This window comes from Elgaria multicarinata, chromosome 19, assembly GCF_023053635.1.
Source record: "Elgaria multicarinata webbii isolate HBS135686 ecotype San Diego chromosome 19, rElgMul1.1.pri, whole genome shotgun sequence".
Lineage (NCBI taxonomy): Eukaryota > Metazoa > Chordata > Lepidosauria > Squamata > Anguidae > Elgaria > Elgaria multicarinata.
The window spans coordinates 15,909,403-15,927,651 of NC_086189.1; the positions used below are offsets into that span (position 1 = coordinate 15,909,403).

Below are 18,249 nucleotides of genomic sequence, written 5' to 3' on the forward strand. Positions count from 1 at the left end.
GAATTTAAAATTCTGACTTGTTGAATTTTATGGTTTAATTGTAAATTGCCCAGAAAGCCTAACTATTGGACAGTATAAAAGTGTAATAAAAAGCAAATTTATTTATTTATTTATTTATTACATTTTTATACCGCCCAATAGCCGAAGCTCTCTGGGCGGTTCACAAAAGTTAAAACCATAATAAAACAACCGACATTTTAAAAGCACAATTACAAAATACAGTATAAAAATAAATTATAAATAAATTATAAATAAAATCTGTCCCTACTTTGGTCCCAATCTGGCCCTCCTGGGTACCCAGATGGACACACACCCTTTCCCTGGCCTCACCCCCTTTCCCTTACCACTGTTAGTTTGGTGGTTTTCTCAGCTTTTGTGCAGCTTTCTCTCCCCCCCCCCCCCTTCTCAAAGATTGAAATGCCTCTATTAAGGCTTAGTTACTAGCAAAAAGAGCTTTAAATTTAAATATGTTATTTGGGGTAATTTTTGCCTCGCTCCTTTCCCAGCTTTTCTGAAATGGAATTTGGCTCTCTTAGCCACCAGACTACCTGCAATTGCTTGATTGGAAAGGCCCAACACGATAACTTAAAAGGAGATTGGGATCCCCCACATGGAAAAGAATTGCAGTTGTAGGGCTGAACCTGGGTGTCTTTGTGAGTGCATCTTTCTCTCCCCATTCCCCACATGAATAAGGAGGAAGCTCAGATATCTGGTAGCGTGGGGGAATTACTCTGCTCGACGTATTGCTAATGCTGCAGCTTTGGAAAAGGATATTGGGGGGAGAATGAAACTTGTGAAAAGGGAGAGCCGAAGATGGTGGCCATATATCATCTTCTCATAAGCACTTGGCTCTGAACAAATGGAGGCAAAGTGCAATCTGGAAGACTGAAGGGAATCATCATGGGTTTATATTGCTTTTAACCTGCCATCGTTGGTTCTGGTCCAGAACTAGAGTGTCTTACGTTTGCAGCCAAATGTAGTTTCTGTCCAAAGGAGAAGAGGGGTGTGTGTGTGTGTGTGTGTGTGTGTGTGTGTGTGTGTGTGCAAAAATGAGATTGCAATGTAGTGATCTAAAGAATTTGGCTCACCATTTGGAACAGATGCCCCAGGGAGAAGGAAGTAAAGGTAAAAACTTTGGTTTTAAAATGGGAGTGTTGCTGTTTTCCACTTTTTGGGGCGGGGGGGATTGCTCCCCCACCTCTACATACAGTGTGACTAGCAATTGATAGTGAATATTGGGGTCATGAGCTTCATCCTCACCTCTCCGGTTTCCTTCACTATGATCCAGTTCGGGCAATCAAACAACCCATGATTAACAAACACGGGTTGTTTGAGAGCACGTGAATGAGCGAGCATGCTGGTTCCTGCCCATTGTCCCACTTCCATTTTGGAAAACAATCCAGGAACTGGGTTGTTGTTGTGACATCCAACTCAGGAACTCTGGGGTTGTTTAGGAGTTAAACAACCCGGAGTTAACTCAACAATTGCCCATAGTTTGCTGGGTTAACTCAGGGTTGTTTAATAATACCTAAGCACAACCCAGAGTTCCTGGGTTTAGACCTCACAATAACAACCCAGGAATGGGACATTCTGGGGTTGTTTCAGAAAGTGGGGGTGGCGAGGAATTAGCTTTGACTTGTGATCTGGGTCTACGTGTGCCCAAACTGGGAGATCCTACACTTGTTTAAGAAAGGGGCCTGCCCTAACCTTAGATATTGATGCTCCTGGTGAAAGAAATTTATTATCCAGGATTAGAACAAGAGAAAGTGAATGCTTCTAGATGAAACATTTATTGTGCAATTGTGTACAATTACTATGCATTGCACAATTCATGGAATTTTTGGGGTGGATCCAGACATCATCTCGAATTTACAGCCCTCCTGTGTTTCGCGACCAGTTCTTCTGTCTTTTTTCTTAACAGGAAAAAAGATCTGTTAAGGATGAAAAGACGGAATAGCTGCACCATGCCTTTGGATTATTTTTAGTATGGACACCCCTGATGTCTGAGTCAGAGGCCTGTTCATGGTCTCATTGCCCATTGTGTGTGAGGGATGGATCAGAGGCTGGGGAAAGCAACCTTCAAGCTGACAAAGTCAAAAAGAGTTGATGAAAGGAGTTAATCACCCATGATAATTGATTCTTTTCTGTGTAATTTCTTAATGGAAGTTTAGGCTAGGGCATTATTCATGGAGATCTTCTTGTTTTCTCTAAATGCTGGGTGGATGGTGTTTGTCAGAAGGATGCTGGTGCGATAGGGATGGCAGATCAAAATCTCAGTAGCCGTGTGGGTCTCAAAAATACAGCAAGGGAGAGATGATACCTTTTTATCAGTGCCACTGAATTTCAAAGCAGCGCAAGCTTTTGAGTCTCCCAGAAATTGAACACATAAGGGCTGTATGTGGATGAGTGTGTGTGTGTGTGTGTGTGTGTGTGAGAGAGAGAGAGAGAGAGAGAGAGAGATGTTACCTAGTAGAGTCTTAATCTTGCCCATTGTGATCTTTTCCAAGTGGTAAAAACACTCCACGGTCTCATGCATGGAAGCATCTTTCCCAGCACTTTGTACATGAATTCCTTCTTGACTGGAGATGCCAGGGTCTGAACTTGGCTCTCCCAACATGCAAAGCTAGACCCCCCTCCCTAAATTGGGCTTGCAAAGAGGCCTTGGTGTTGAGGATTCACATCACACAAAGACCTTCAGAGGAAGTTGTGTTATCTCCCACTCATTAGCCGTGGTCACTCCAACCTCACAGGTTTCCAGATTTATGGCCAGCTGACACTATGAGCATGAGGGATGTCCTGCTGGTGGTTTTTCTTCCTTTCTATTTCTGTAAAAGAAGCAACTTGAAGGGAAGCCCTCTTCCTTGATTCCCATGTTGCCGTTTCACTCCCGTTCTGAAGCTTGGCACGCTACGTCATCTTGTGGCCTGACAACGGAGCGAGGAGTTTGAGATGCACAGACACAATGCACAGACATAAAGCAGAGTTGAGTTTTTGACACAAGCACGGGCTGAGAGTAAGAGGAGGGCTCTTGCGGCGTGGAACGTGGCCTCTTTCCAGGGCCTTGATTCCAGAACTGGCATGAGCCATCCGCCGTTCGTCCTTGGTCACGGTGTAATTGGAGGGGAGACGGCTTTGGATTTCCGGGCTTCCTGTTGAATCAGTCCCTGGTGGGAGGCATTTTTCCTTGCTGACCGAGGTTACATGACGTCCCACTGTGTACAGTTTACAGTACGGCCTCTGTGTGGGGGCGGGAGGGACAGGGGGAGTGCAAGAGAGCAGCTTTTCATCACAGCCATACTCCAAACCGATGTTGCTCTTCCACCACCTCCAGCTGTTTGCTGTCTGTTTATTCCAGGTGTTTACTCAGCTGATGATGTCACTTTTGTTTTGTGTTTTTGGATGAACTCCAGTCCATATGGCGCCACTTGCTTGATAAGGGAGCTTTAATGGGCTTGATGAGATCAAAGCATTCTTCCTGGTAAAATGATTAATCAGCTTAATTTTCTCCAAGTGCCTTTTCTGTTTCTTCCATAATTGTTGCCATTAAAGCACGGCAGGGATGACAAAATGGATAATCTGTGTGCGAAAATGAGGTGGGCGGGAGGAAGGCTGAATCTCCATGATGCGCTTAGAAATTTTAATTGTTTTGTGGCTGTCAGGCGTACTTTTAGACAAAATAAGGGTATAAGAATAGCTCCCAATCACAATTCAGGATCCAAAACTGCCCTTCCAAAACTACCTTTCTATACATAAATTGCTCAAAGAACATGACTTTGCTTTAAAAAAACATCCAAAATGCAAAAGGAAATTGCCTCTGCAAAAACGAGAAGCCTTAAAGGTGAAACACACTGGAGCCAAACTGAGAATCAAATTGGGAACAATCACATTTTTGCACTACTGAAGACATTAATGCACAGCATTGTTAAGAAACAGCACAGAGCCGCAAAGTGAGAAATGGTCGGTGGAATTTCTACCACTTAAGCGTCAGGTAGGGATGTTGGAGGAATCCATTCAGGGGGTGGAGTTTGCTGAACTTCCATCAGCTCAGCCCACTGAAATTAGGGTAGTTTACGGATTTTTCAGGATTTAATTTTTTTAACATAAATAGAAATCTGCACACATCTGTGCACATTACAGCTGAAATTTGCGTAATTTGCATGAATTTTGGCCATAATTTGAGCAAATTAGTCACAATTTGCGCAAATTTCTATTTACGCAAATAAAAAACATGGAAAAACCATGAACTGCAGCCCTTGTCTCACCCCCTTTTCAAGCCGTCACAATACACAGCTGTCGCCACATCTTCCAGCAGTGAACTCCGTATGGTAATTATGTGTAGTGTGAAGAAGTAATCTCTTTTGTCATTCTCATCTATTCTGAATCTACTGCTGGTCAATGTTATTGGGTAACCCTGGATTTCAAATGTTGTATATGATGGGGAAAGGATCTTCAATATCCACTCCCTCCACACCATGCATGATGTTTATAAAACACTATAAGAACACAACAAGAGCTATTCTGGATCAGACCACAGGACCCTTTAGTATGTGTCGTCTTCCCCCAGTGTCTAACTGGAGACCACTGGGAAGCTGAAAGGCAGGATATGACGGCTATCGCCTCTCTTGCAGCATTTTCCAGTGACACGTATTCAGAGGCTTGCAACCTCTGATCCTGGAGATACCATATAGTATTCATGACTTAGGGCCCAATCCTATTCATGTTTAGACAAAGAGAAAGTCCTACAACTGCCAGCATTGCCCAGCATGGCTGACTGGGCAATGCTCGGAGTTGTAGGACTTTTTTCTCTCTAAATATAACCTGTATTGCGCTCTTAGTTGTCTTCCCCCCCACCCACAAACTACAAAAGGCCTTTTTTTAAAATAAAAAAACTTGAGATCCCAGGGATTGAATTTTTTTATTTTTTTATTTATTACATTTTTATACCGCCCAATAGCTGAAGCTCTCTGGGCGGTTCACAAAAACCTGGGGTCTTTTGCATGCAAAATATCTGTCCCGCTTAACAAACTACGGACTGCCCATGCTTCTAGTCCCCAAGAATTAACTCCAGAAATGAAATAACATACATTGGAAAATGTTGCAGGCTTTTTTTAAAAAAGCTGCAGCATCACCCCCTTCGTTGTAAATTTGGTGTAGTGCCAGGAGGTAACTGGAAGCAGAAAGATCTTTAAACTAGGACTAGTTAGAGGTGTGTGTGTTACCCCTTAGAGTGAAAAAAAACAAGTTTTTATCTTGGTAAAAAAATCTGTGCAAATAAATCCTATGATGCCCTGTGGAGTTTTGCCACCAGCAGTTTTTATTTTGGTAAAAAAAACTGCAAATAAATCCTATGATGCCCTGTGGAGTTTTGCCACCAGCAGTGCTGTACTTTTTGAGTAAATGAGTAAAGGAGTGAGAGCCTGTCTTTTGCTAATATGCGCGTGTGTGTTTACATTTATTTCTATTTTGATCCCAAGAATTTATTGTTGCTGCGTATCCTACATAGCAAAAGTATTTCACTAAAACAAACTCTAAAAATATATCAGCATGAAGTTAAGCCCATGGTATCCCAACTGGATTAAAATTCCAGCTGTCATCTCGTGTATATCTCATAATGATCTGAGATCTTAAGGGTTCTCCCGGCACACACACACACACACACACCTCTCTCTCTCCCCCTCCTCCCCCCTTTTAAAAACACGTAGAAAAAGTTTTAACAGATGCCGTTCATTAGTTTGCTGCTGCAACAGGGGCAGTTGCACCAAGAGATTGCAGAGCAGATAGAACCAAACAGCAGTGACAGAAAGGGTTTGTTGATTTTCTCTTCCAAGTTTTTGGAGATGGGGTTTAGAGAGGGTGGAGGAGCACACATGCCTCTGAGAATGCCCTGAGCGCTCTGTGGAGCAAAAGTCATAGAATCCTAGAATTTTTGTAGGTCATCTAATCCAACCTGCTGTTCGACATACAGGGAATCCAAAGCTAGGACTTCCCAGAGAGGTCACTGGCCAGCCTCTACCTCAGATGTGGGCAGTTGGGAGTTGGCTTACAATTTACAACTCCCATCAGCTCTACCATGAAGGATTATGGGAGTTGTAGGCCAAAACATCCAGAGGACAACAAGTTGTCCCATCCCTGCTCTTCCCGAAGATGTCCAGGGAGGGAAAAATACTTCTCGTAAGCTACTTTATCGGAGTTCAGTTGTTATGCAAGTCGTTGCTAGTATCTTATATCCCCATTTGCTTTTATTGATTGTTTAGCCTTCCGCTATATTTGACTGATTGATTTAGTGCCATCTGATCCACTGTGCTTTTGCAGGCCCCTGTCCTGAGGCGCTTACAGTAGAAAATGCAACACAAGGGAACAGAAGGAAGGGTGGGTTTTTTCTCTGTATGTTTACTCCATTATTCCGTGTCCAGAGTGCAGGACACGGAATAACGGGCTCAAGTTACAGGAAGCCAGATTCTGCCTGGACATCAGGAAATGTTATATAAGATGGGGAAAGGATCCTCAATATCCACTCCCTCCACACCATGACAATGGAACCAGTGACCTAGGGAGGTTGTGGGCTCTCCCACCCTAGAGGCATTCAAGAGGCAGCTGGATGGCCATCTGTCAGGGATGCTTTGAGGTGGATTCCTGCATTGAGCAGGGGGTTGGACTCAATGGCCTTATAGGCTCCTTCCAACTCTACTATTCTATGATTCTATGTATTTGAAAACAAAAATATTGAAATTTAAAGAAAGGGGAGGGGGAAATATTGATAGCAGCCAGCAAATGGAGGGAATGATTAGTTCTTCTGAATATATTTGGGGAGTATGGTCCCAGGGCTACGGTTTGAAGGTTTATGAAGCAGCCACCCTGCTGAAGCTAAACAGGTCAAGGCCTGGATGTGAGACTTCCCCTATGTTCACCACCTTCAGCTACATCATGGAAGAAAGGTGGGATATAACTCGTTAATAAATTGTGCCTTTGCTCGGCCCTCTCACATGGCAGTTCGATATTATATGACTACTATGGTGTAGATGAGTGGACAGCAGTCCCTCTGGTATGATTGCCCAGAACAGCAGCATCCAAGTAAACTTCTCCCAACTTAAGCTTTACTGTGTCTTTATGTGTTTGTTTTATGGTACAATTTTTCTAATAAAGTTTTTTCTTAACAATACAGTCATTTTAAAGTCATAACAGGTTGGGAGTGAGAGGATGGGGTAAAAAGAAATATGGTTTACGCTGACAATGACCCTTTTCCTTCTCCACTCCCTTTTTACTTTTGTTTTCCAGAGGCACTTCAGAGGCCGGTAGTCTCCGAATTCGAGCCCCAGGGCCTGAGCGAAGCTGCCCGCTGGAATTCCAAGGAAAATCTCCTTTCTGGTCCCGGTGAAAATGACCCTAATCTTTTCGTTGCCTTGTATGACTTTGTAGCAAGTGGAGACAACACTCTCAGCATAACTAAAGGTAAGAGATTTGTCATGTATAGGAATTGGTCTAAAACTGTCTTCCCCAAGTTGATGCCCTCCAGATGTGTTTGACTACAATTGTAAGCCAATACCTCTGGAGGGCACCAGATTGGGTAAGGGTGTTCTAAAAGGTGTGCAAGAGACCAAGGGGAAATGGGGGTGGAGCGATAGATTTGGAGTAGGAATTTCCTTGAAAACGATTCATTCATTTCTTCATTCTAAAATACATCTTCCGTTTATTAGTCCACCGAAAAATCTCAAAAACAGCTCATGTTAAAGAAATAAAATAAATCAGAGCATATACATTAAAATCATGAATACATTTCTAAACTCAACACAATCTATCATCGACAACAAGAGCAGAAATCACTGCCTTGTTGAGAACCAAAAACCTCATTGGAAAAGGAGGTTTTAAGCACACTTTTAAAACCAGGAGAGAGTCAGCCCAAGTGAGCTTCGTTAGGAAAGTAATTCAAAGGCCAAGAGGAACAATTGAGAAACTTTAGCACTGCTATTCAGACTGTCTGGAGCAGGGTGCACATGTATTGGCCAATAACAACGGCCCAGGAAGGAAACATACAGAATGAGATGCTCCTTGAGATTGGAAGCTTTCACTGACAAAGAACAATCAATAATAATAATAATACATTTATTTCTAACCCGCCTTTCCATCCTGATTGAGGCGGAGAACAACAAGTATAAAATACATAAAATATTAATCAAAATACAGTATACATTGTTAAAATTTCCTAAAAACATCCTAAAGTCATCCTAAAATTCCACTGGATAGGCCTGCAGGAAGAGATCAGTCTTTATAGCTTTCTTAAATGCTAAAAGACTGTTAAGTTGACAAATCTCCTCCAGCAGGCCATTCCACAGTCTGGGAACAGCAGAGGAAAAGATCCTCTGGGTAATACCTGTCAGCCTAGTTTTAGCTGGCTGAAGGAAGTTCTTCCAGAGGACCTGAGTGTGCACGGCAGATTGTATGGGAGAAGGCGATCCCGCAGGTAGCCTGGACCCAAACCATGTAGGGCTTTAAAGTTGATAACCAACACTTTATACTTCGCCTGATCCATGACTGCGCATCAGCTTCTGGAGGAAGAAGGGTGTACACGCACAGAGGCCTAATCTATGCCAGGCATGATATTGCACTATGAAAGCGGTATATAAAAGGTAGGACCCACAATACTGATTTATAGCGGTATTGAAGTGCACTGACAACTGTTGGGGCCCATTGACACATACCATATACCGCTTTCATACTGCTTTTATAGTGCGATATCCTACTTGGTGTGGCTCCTGCCTTTTTCTGGAAATTTTCAGGGGGGTGGGTTCCTGAAAAAAAGGGGGGGAACCTCCCCCCCCCCCATGGCTTCAAAATTTCAAGAAATTTTACATCTCTGCTGGTGGAATGGTCCTGCTTTCCCCCTCTCATCTCCCTCAGTACAGCCTGCTGAAATGCTGGTGGTGACCGTTGAGGGAGCCTTCATGGAGGTGGTTTTCAGCATGGCTGGTGGAACGGCACCACTTTCCCCTGACCGATTCCCAACTTGTGGCGCTATGAGAACATTTCCGATTCAACAAATGAAAGAATTCCTTCTTTTTCGGATCCTCTTAACCGTTATTACCGCTGGGGGATTTTCTGTAGTTTTATTGACTCCTGGGGTGATTTTTGTACATGTAAAAATAAGCATTGGGAGTGATATTCTAATTGATTTTAATTATTTTTATTTTTAATGGAAAGGCGAAAAACTCCGCGTCTTGGGCTACAACCATAACGGAGAATGGTGCGAAGCCCAAACAAAGAATGGGCAGGGATGGGTCCCGAGCAACTACATCACCCCCGTCAATAGTTTGGAGAAGCACTCTTGGTACCACGGGCCGGTGTCCCGGAACGCCGCCGAGTACCTGCTCAGCAGCGGCATCAACGGCAGCTTCCTGGTCCGGGAGAGTGAGAGCAGCCCAGGGCAAAGGTCCATTTCGCTGAGATACGAGGGGAGGGTCTACCATTACCGGATAAACACTGCATCTGATGGGAAGGTGAGAACAGATCCTCATTGGCGTTCCGTGTGCAGTTTGGTGCTGCGGCCCAAGCGTGCTCTAATTTCTTGCTAATAAGTACAAATGGACATGACAATGGGAAATCGGAAAGTTTGATCTCCCTTGTTTTTCCTAAGTTTTATAGAAGGTGGGTAGCTGGGATTCAGATTGGGACCATAGCACTGGGGGCGGGGAGGTTGTTAGCCTTTTCCACAAAATTGGTACCCCCTAAGATCAAGAGAATTTCTAGGCACTTAAAACACTTTGGGGGGGGATTTCTAAGCGTAATTGTCATGGGGAGGGAACATAGTTAATAGGGAAAGGAGGGTAACCCTTCCCTCCCCTAATGGGATCCCCCTGGAAAGCTGCCATTCCCTGCATTGTAGTGAAGCTTAGGAAAAATCTCCCATTAACACCAATGGAAAGATATTTTCTAGGTTTAATTACTATGCAGGGGTGTGTTAGGGGGATTGGGGGGTTACATGTAGAAAGTGGGGTAAACCCTTCCCTCCCCAGCTGCAATCTGCTTGGTAGATTGCCCCCTGAATGGCGATAAAGCTGATGGAGGAGGAGAACAGATGCTTTTGCTCCTGTTTTTAAACCAACTTAGGCCTGACATTGGTATTATTATTATTATTATTATTTATTTATTTATATAGCACCATCAATGTACATGGTGCTGTACAGAGTAAAACAATAAAATAGCAAAACCCTGCCGCATAGGCTTACGTTCTAATAAAATCATAATAAAGCAATAAGAAGGGGAAGAGAATGCACCAAACAGGCACAGGGGAGAGTAAAACTAACAGTATAAAAGTAAGAACAAAATCAAGTTCTAAAAGCTTTAGAAAAAAGAAAAGGTTTTAGCTGAGCTTTAAAAGCTGCGATTGAACTTGTAGTTCTCAAATGTTCTGGAAGAGCGTTCCAGGCGTAAGAGGCAGCTGAAGAAAATGGACGAAGCCGAGCAAGGGAAGTAGAGACCCTTGGGCAGGTGAGAAACATGGCATTAGAGGAGCGAAGAGCACGAGCGGGGCAATAGTGTGAGATGAGAGAGGAAAGATAGGAAGGAGCTAGACAGTGAAAAACTTTGTAGGTCAACAGGAGAAGTTTATATTGGATTCTGGAGTGAATTGGAAGCCAATGAAGAGATTTCAGAAGTGGAGTAACATGGTCAGAGCGGCGAGCCAAGAAGATGATCTTAGCAGCAGAGTGGTGAACAGAAACCAACGAACTGATGATTATGGTGAATTTGAACAAGCCATGATTAGACCATGGTTTCTGGCTTCCTCACTAACCATAGTTTAAATGGGTTTCCTGACTTTGGACATAACAGGGAGCTGAGGTTTGTTTAAAAGTGGAAGGGGATCCTTCTGACCACTTCCTTGCAGCTGCACCCGAGGAAAGAGGCAGCTGAACAACCATCTGTCAGGGATGCTTTAGGGTGAATTCTGCATTGAGCAGGGGGTTGGACTCGATGGCCTTGTAGGCCCCTTCCAGCTCTGCTATTCTATGATATGATTCTATGAAAGGTGGGAACATGTGAACCCAAGGCTCATGCAAACTCACCTACGTAAAGCTAAACCATAATTAAACATTGTGTCTTGTGCATGTATGTGCGTGTGTATGTATATTGTGAGTGGGTTTTGGTTTCTTAATATGAACATAGCTGCCTAACCTGGTTCCCTCCCATCAGCTCCAGCCAGTATCACAAGTGGCCAAGAATTCTGGGAGTTGTAGTCCAAAACATCTGGAGGGCAACAGGTTGAAGAAGGCTAATGCAGTATCTAAAGACAAGACTATGCAAATGAAACAGCTCTGCCTTAAAAAAAAACAAAAAACACCAAAACCCCTGTATCAAGTTGTTTCTGCATTCTTTTTAAACCTTTCTGGACTTTTAGGCTGCAGAATTTGAGCAACGGCTGCCTGTAGTTGTACATCTCCCTTTTATGCCGTGGTTCTAGCATTACAGCTTTCCAGATGGATCCCGAAGAAATATATGGAATATACTAGTGCGATGCTCCCACCGATATAAGGCAGCGTAGCTCCACGGCACATTAGCAGCTAGATGTTTCACCATGCGCAGCCTGCTGCAAGGGGCTCGGATGCATCCCGGCCGTGCCGTTGATGCTCGGGGACCCTCAAGCAGTGCCTGTGGTAATTAGTTTAAATTTGCACTAAGCAGGTTAATAGTGTCTCTTTCCCCGGAGTTGTTTTAATCGGCATTGTCGGGAATAGATACCGACAAGGAGAATTCATTAAAGAAAAGAGCCAATGGCTTCTCATTAGAAATCTATATATTAAAAAAAATGAAGACAATAGAGGGAGCAAATGAGACCCTCGGTGGGACTAGCTCTTACATCACTGTAGTATAAAGCAATATTAGCCACTTGATAAAATAATATATTGTATCTCTCTCCACCCTGGGGTTTGGGAAGGTAGGGGGAGGACCAGGTAGAATGGGTTATAGAATAGTAGAGTTGGAAGGGGCCTATGGGGCCATCGAATCCAACCCCCTGCTCAATGCAGGAATCCATCTCAAAGCGTCCCTGACAGATGGTTGTCCAGCTGCCCCTTCCCTCCTGCTGTTGTGGCTCCCAGATTGCCTGCAGAATTTAATATCTGCAAACCGTTACAGTTAGGACAAGCCCCTTTGGGGCAGTGGGGTGGGGGCAGAAAGGTCACACCCTGTGACTGTGTCAATATGGCGTTGAAAGAAAAGCGTGGCAAAGAGATATAGCATAGCAGCTGCCCCTGCTGCCCTGCAAAGCACAGTGATTAATTCATCCTGTATAAATGCTATATAGGCATAGCTAGTTCCCTGCCTTCCGTCACACTCTGAGTGTAACCAAGAGAACATAGAATCATAGAATACTAGAGTAGGAAGGGGCCTATAAGGCCATCAAGTCCAACCCCCTGCTCAATGCAGGAATCCACCTTAAAGCGTCCCTTACAGATGGTGGTCCAACTGCCTCCTAAATGCCTCCAGTGTGGAAGAGCCCACAACCTCCCTAGGTCATGTGTTCCATTGTTGTACTGCTCTAACAGTCAGGAAGTTTTTCCTGATGTCCAGCCGGAATCTAGCTTCATGTAACCTGAGCCCATTATTCCATATCCTGCACTCTGGGATAATTGAGAAGAGATCCTAGCCCTCCTCTGTGGGACAACCTTTCAAGTCTGCCCTGAGTCTTCTCTTCTCCAGGCTAAACATGCCCAGTTCTTTCAGCCTTTCCTCTTAGGGTTTTGTTTCCAGACCCCTGATCATCTGAAACATATGCGAGTGAAGGGGTGGGGTTACGCTGATGAAAGGGAGGAGCAATCTATATAGAAGCAGGCTTGGCTCTCAGTGACTGGCATCACCAGGGCCAATTGTGTCCCCTTAACTCTCTCTCTCTCTCTCTCTTCCTTATCAGAAAAGGGTCTCCATTCACTTCCACAAGGAAGAAAAGACACAGTTGGGTGTGCAATTGGTGGGAGGGGAAAACTTGCCTTCCACCTAGCCCTCAGTGATGTTTTCACAGATTGCAGTGTGTCTCTGCAGCGGCCAGTGCTCCTCCCCAGGCTTGAGGTCCTTCACACACATTTTTCTATATATTTCCCAAAGGAAAACCATGTGGATATAACGGTGAATGATGTGGCTCAAGGTTGAGTCGGAGCCGCCAGGTTCAGCAGCTCATGAAATGAAATTCTTAAAGGTTTTCCCTCCTCCTCCTCCTCCTCCTCCTCCCCCTCCTCCTCCTTCTATTATTAATTAATTACATTTATACCCTGCCTTTTTTCCTCCAAGGAATCCAAGGATAATCCTCATAATCCTCCTCCTCTCCATTTTATCCTCACAACAACAACCCTGTGAGGTAGGTTGGGCTGAGAGTCTGTGACTGGCCCAAAGTCACCCAGTGGGTTTCCATGGCCGAGTGGGGACTAGAACCCGGATCTCCTGACTCCCAGTCCAACACCTTAGCCACTACACCACACTGGCGCTCTAGACCTTATGTTCTAGACCTTATGTTTCTCTCCGAGTGGGCTGACAGTGGAAACCATGCAAATTCACACAAGCTTTGCAACTAGGATATTCTGCTGGCGAATAGGAGACATGTCATGATCCCATCTGGGGAAGTGCCCTCCTCAGTGGAAGAGCGCCTTTCTGTGATGGGGCTTGTCTGGGATTAGGGAAAGGCTGTTAGGTCACGTGGGGGTAAGGAGACGGTGTGGCCAATTGGGGAGGGGGGCTGCCGAGTGGAGCAGGGCTTGCATTTGTCAACGGCAGACCTGCAGATCACTGCGTTCGCTTTTGCAGAAGAGGCCTGATGGGAAAAACATGTCCTAATGTCAACCGCTTGACCCTGGGGACTCCTGGGAAAGTATTTGGCTTGAGTCTCTTTTGCGGCCTGCTCAGTTTGCAAGTTCTAATACACTTGCCAGGCTTAATATCGATTATGCTAAAGAACCTGCAGAGGCTCAGCTCAGCTCCCTGCCTGGAGAAGCGTTGCAGTGTGTCAGCGCTGAGGCAGCAGAAAGTGCATTTTCTGCGTTTTTGGTGGTGTGATTTCCATCGAGGTGGAGATTAGACTGGGGATATAGATCCTGCCTCTTCCTGACTGCCTCTTCTAGCGGCACAGGTGGACAGGTCTGTCAGGAGCTATTAGCTACGATCGCTAAATGAAGCCTCCATGTACAGAGGCAGTATACCTTGCGGTACCAGGTGCTCCGGGGTGGGGACACGGAGTTGTCATCCCCGTGACTTTTCAGGCAGCTAGCTTAGTCCTGCCAGAGTTTCAAGTGTGCTTTGCCAACCCTACCTTGAGATGCTAGGGACTGAAAAAAGGGGGTTTTGCTTGCAAAACGTTGTTTTACCAGTGAGCTGCAGCCCTTGTTTTATGTGTGTAGGGTTGTCCTGGGGGGAAAAATAGTTTCTTCTGAAGGGTGGGATCTAAAATTACCCTTTAAGGTGACCTAGAAATAATTTTAGATAGATTTAGATAGCAAATAAATAACAGCAGTTTCATTAACCAGAAGGATGATCCTACTGAGCCTGTAAAACTTAGATGTGCTTTGCTCGTGTGACAATGAATCCAACAAGATTGTGATAGATAGATAGATAGATAGATAGATAGATAGATAGATAGATAGATAGATATTGTTCCAAACAGCCACTCTTGGTATACATTTAACATCGCAGCTACTGATGAAGGTGGAAGCCGAAACATTTAGCACCAAATAAATTTTGAAATTACTCTATTGTTAGTCTACCTATCTTCCTTTCTATTTTAAGACTGACTACATCCATAGTAGTTCCAGAACTGCCTTATTGCTTTGCTGTTTAGTGCCTGACACCTGCTCTCTCTTCCTCTCTCTCTCATATATCATCTTAATAGTGGTATTTCCTTAAGCAGAAGAGTTATCCTCTGATACCACTGTCAGATGCTAAATTGTCATTGGCTTTCACTTACTCACATTTGTCCCAAAATTACTGACCGTTGGTCATGCTGGTTGGTGCTGATAGGAATTGAAGCCCAAAACACCTGGAGGGCACCAGGTGGGGGAAAGCTGGTTTAAACTAACCACAGTTTCCAGTTTGAGAGTTGAGCAGGCTTGTGTCCATAACCCCAGAGTAGGATTTAGAGTTACGTGTTAATTGGGCCAATTCATGTAAATTACCCCGTCAGGCGCTCAAAGGTATTATAAGTTGGTTGCCAACTTTGCCTGGATTCACAGTGTTTCCAGAATCTTCTTGCCAGGAAAGGAAGGGAAGACGAGAAGGAAAATAGGAAGAATCTTTCAGTTTTTGAGCTGTTGAACCTTGGTAGTGTCCAAGTCAAATAAGAAGCCGCATTATTCTATTATCATATATATATATATATATATATATTTAGGATGATAGCATGGGAGAAGTATGAAAGCAGGTGAGACACAGAAGTAGCTTGGAGTTGTGCTGACACCCCTGTCTTTGTGATTACCTCCCAGCTTTATGTCTCATCGGAGAGCCGCTTCAACACTTTGGCTGAGCTGGTGCATCACCACTCCACCGTAGCGGACGGCTTGATCACCACTCTCCATTACCCAGCCCCGAAACGGAACAAGCCCACCATCTACGGCGTGTCCCCAAACTATGACAAGTGGGAGATTGAGCGAACGGACATCACTATGAAACACAAACTGGGAGGGGGCCAGTATGGGGAGGTCTACGAAGGCGTCTGGAAAAAGTATAACCTTACGGTGGCCGTGAAGACCTTAAAGGTAGGTGCTGAGATCCTTCTCTTTATTCCTGCCCTTTCATTTGGTTGCCAAGGCTCTTTTTAACATCCCAGGTTTCTGTCGGTGCTGAAAACTGGCTAACACCCTCAATGTTCCTCCTTCCTCAGTGAGTCTGACATGTCACTGCCATTTTCACCACCTGCTATTGCTGCTCTACATCCTCCATAATTGCTACCACTTGCTTGCTTGGCAGGCAGAGAGCCAGGGAGCAAGGAGGCCATGGCATCTCCTACTCCTCATTCTCAACATTTCTGTTGCCTGGATCAGAGCAACAGGCAGGTGAATGAGCAGGTTGCAAGGGGGAAGAGGAGGAGCAACTCCAGGGAACTTTTGCCAGTGGGCCCTTTCTGGGGTGCGGGCCCTTGGCAGGTGCCCCACCATACCAACCCCTACAGAGAGAGGCTCGGAAGGTGGCAACAAGAGAGAGGGCCTTCTGAATGGTAGCTCCCTAACTGTGGAATGAGCGCACCAACATTGCCATTCTTTTGGTGCCAGGTTAAGACTGCCCTCTACTCCTAGGCATTTAATGGCATAAGATGGGGCATTTATGCCAGTCATCTAAGCCTCGTGTGGCGCAGAGTGGTAAAGCAGCAGTTTCTGCAGCCGAAACACTCCCCACGGCCTGAGTTCGATCCCAGCGGAAGCTGGTTTCAGGCAGCCGGCTCGGGTCGACTCAGCCTTCCATCCTCCCGAGGTCGGTAAAATGAGTACCCAGCTAGCTGGTTGAAAGGTAATCACGGCCGGGGAAGGCAACGGCAAACCACCCCGCTATAAGGCCTGCCAAGTAAACGTCAGCGAAAGCTGGCGTCCCTCCAAGAGTCAGTAATGACTCAGTGCTTGCACGAGAGGTTCCTTTCCTTTCCTTTCCTAAACAGGTCTAGTATTTTATCGAAACTGTTTTTAGCTGTCTAAACTGTTTGAAATATTGGATATTTCAATATTGGTTGAATGGTTGTAAGCCACCCTGAGAGCTTTGGCTTGTGGGTGGTACAGAAACAAATAAGAATAAGAAAAAGAAGAATAAACAGCCTACCGACTAGAAGAGCCCAATCACGCCTAGCTTTGATGCCAGCCCTGTGAGAAGTGCTAACATGCTGGAAGTGATAAATTGCTGAACGACTTGTCAGAGAAGCATACGGAACGTCTTTTTCAGCCATTAAAAATGTTTTCTGCGGCAGGGGGAAAAGAACAAGTTTTGTTTGCCGTACTTTAATATTTGTGACTTCAACACACTCTTCCGACTCCCCCTCTCTTTCGTGTGTGGAGCCTGCGTTCCACAGGGCTGGTAGAGGCTCTTCCGTGGCTTTCCAAGGATTTGTGTTGCGTGGTGCCCCCAAGGGTGGCCGCTCCTTGTAAAGCGTTGCTGTTTACACACTTGGTTTTTGCCCCGAGAAAAGCAAATGCTTCCGAGGCTCTTTCCTGTTTTTTAACATATGGAGAGGGTGACACCTAGTGTTAACAATGCTGATTATACGACGCTGCAGGGGGAGAGTTTCTCCATGCTCTTCCTCCCCCGGTGAGAAGGGAACTAAGGCTCAGACTTCAGACTCGGCATTCATTATCAAATGTGATGCTCTCGGTGCTGGAACACAGATGGCAGATTACTTTTTCTTGTGTCACATTTAGTTGTGCCTTGTTTTTGCGAATCCTGGGGGTCACAGTAATCGGGGTGTGTATAAGGAAGTGGGAGGAATCCATCCATGGCGGCCGGGGGTGGGGGGAAGAGTCAATTGACTGAGCTTTCTGCAGCTCAACACCCCGCCCACCCCCACCTGGACTCTGGTTCGCTTGTCTGTGAACTGCCCCGCTCAATCTGTGCTGAGTCGGGCCAGCTTGCGGCTCCCGTCCCGCCCCCCTGTCCCCCCCCCCCCGTAAAAACTTCATTTATGCAATTTCAGCTCGCAGTTTGCTTACATTAAGCAAATCTGGGCCCTAATTTGTGCAAATGAGGGCTGTAAATATGCCTAACTTGCGAAAGTCCACTCGCAAATTCCAGCAGTTAGGCATGTTTACAGGCGCAATTTGCACCACTTATGCAAATTCCGGTGGCAATTTGCGTAACTTACACAAATTGCAGTCACCAATTGTGTAAAGGATGTTTTTTTACGAGAAAACCCTGTGGGAACACGCACCCTGTACAGCTTGCAGATGCCAGCCGTGCCAGGGGGCTCAGGGAAGTCCAGCGAGGCAAAAACGGGCCAGATTTCCCCGCGATGGCCATCCCTAGGCATGTGCCTGTTATCTTTAACTCTTGTAAACAGGGCTTCTAGCCCCTGAGTAGATAGAATCACCACCCGGTCAGTCCAAACCTGCACACACCTGATGAAGTAGGCTCTTGCCTTGGGAAGTTCGTGCCACCATAATGGTTGAATAACTTTACGTTAGCCTCCTCTATCGTCTGTTACTGCTGTTTTGAGGAGTTGCAGGTTTCTGTGACACTTCCAACCCTGGGACTCCATCTCCAACCCCTCCAAAGCTCCCCTCCTCCTTGATCCAAAGTTCAGTT

The 18,249-nt window shown here is 45.3% G+C and overlaps 1 protein-coding gene across 2 annotated transcripts in view; it reads left to right on the forward strand.

Annotated features, from left to right (window-relative positions):
- The window catches only part of ABL1 (ABL proto-oncogene 1, non-receptor tyrosine kinase), a 132,694-nt gene that overhangs the window by 87,845 nt on the left and 26,600 nt on the right, over positions 1–18,249 (forward strand). For both annotated transcript variants that reach the window (XM_063144921.1, XM_063144922.1), the window contains 3 exons: positions 7,276–7,449; positions 9,196–9,491; positions 15,453–15,725. In XM_063144921.1, coding sequence (XP_063000991.1) covers positions 7,276–7,449; positions 9,196–9,491; positions 15,453–15,725 — 743 coding nt within the window. The remainder of the gene's footprint in view (positions 1–7,275; positions 7,450–9,195; positions 9,492–15,452; positions 15,726–18,249) is intronic.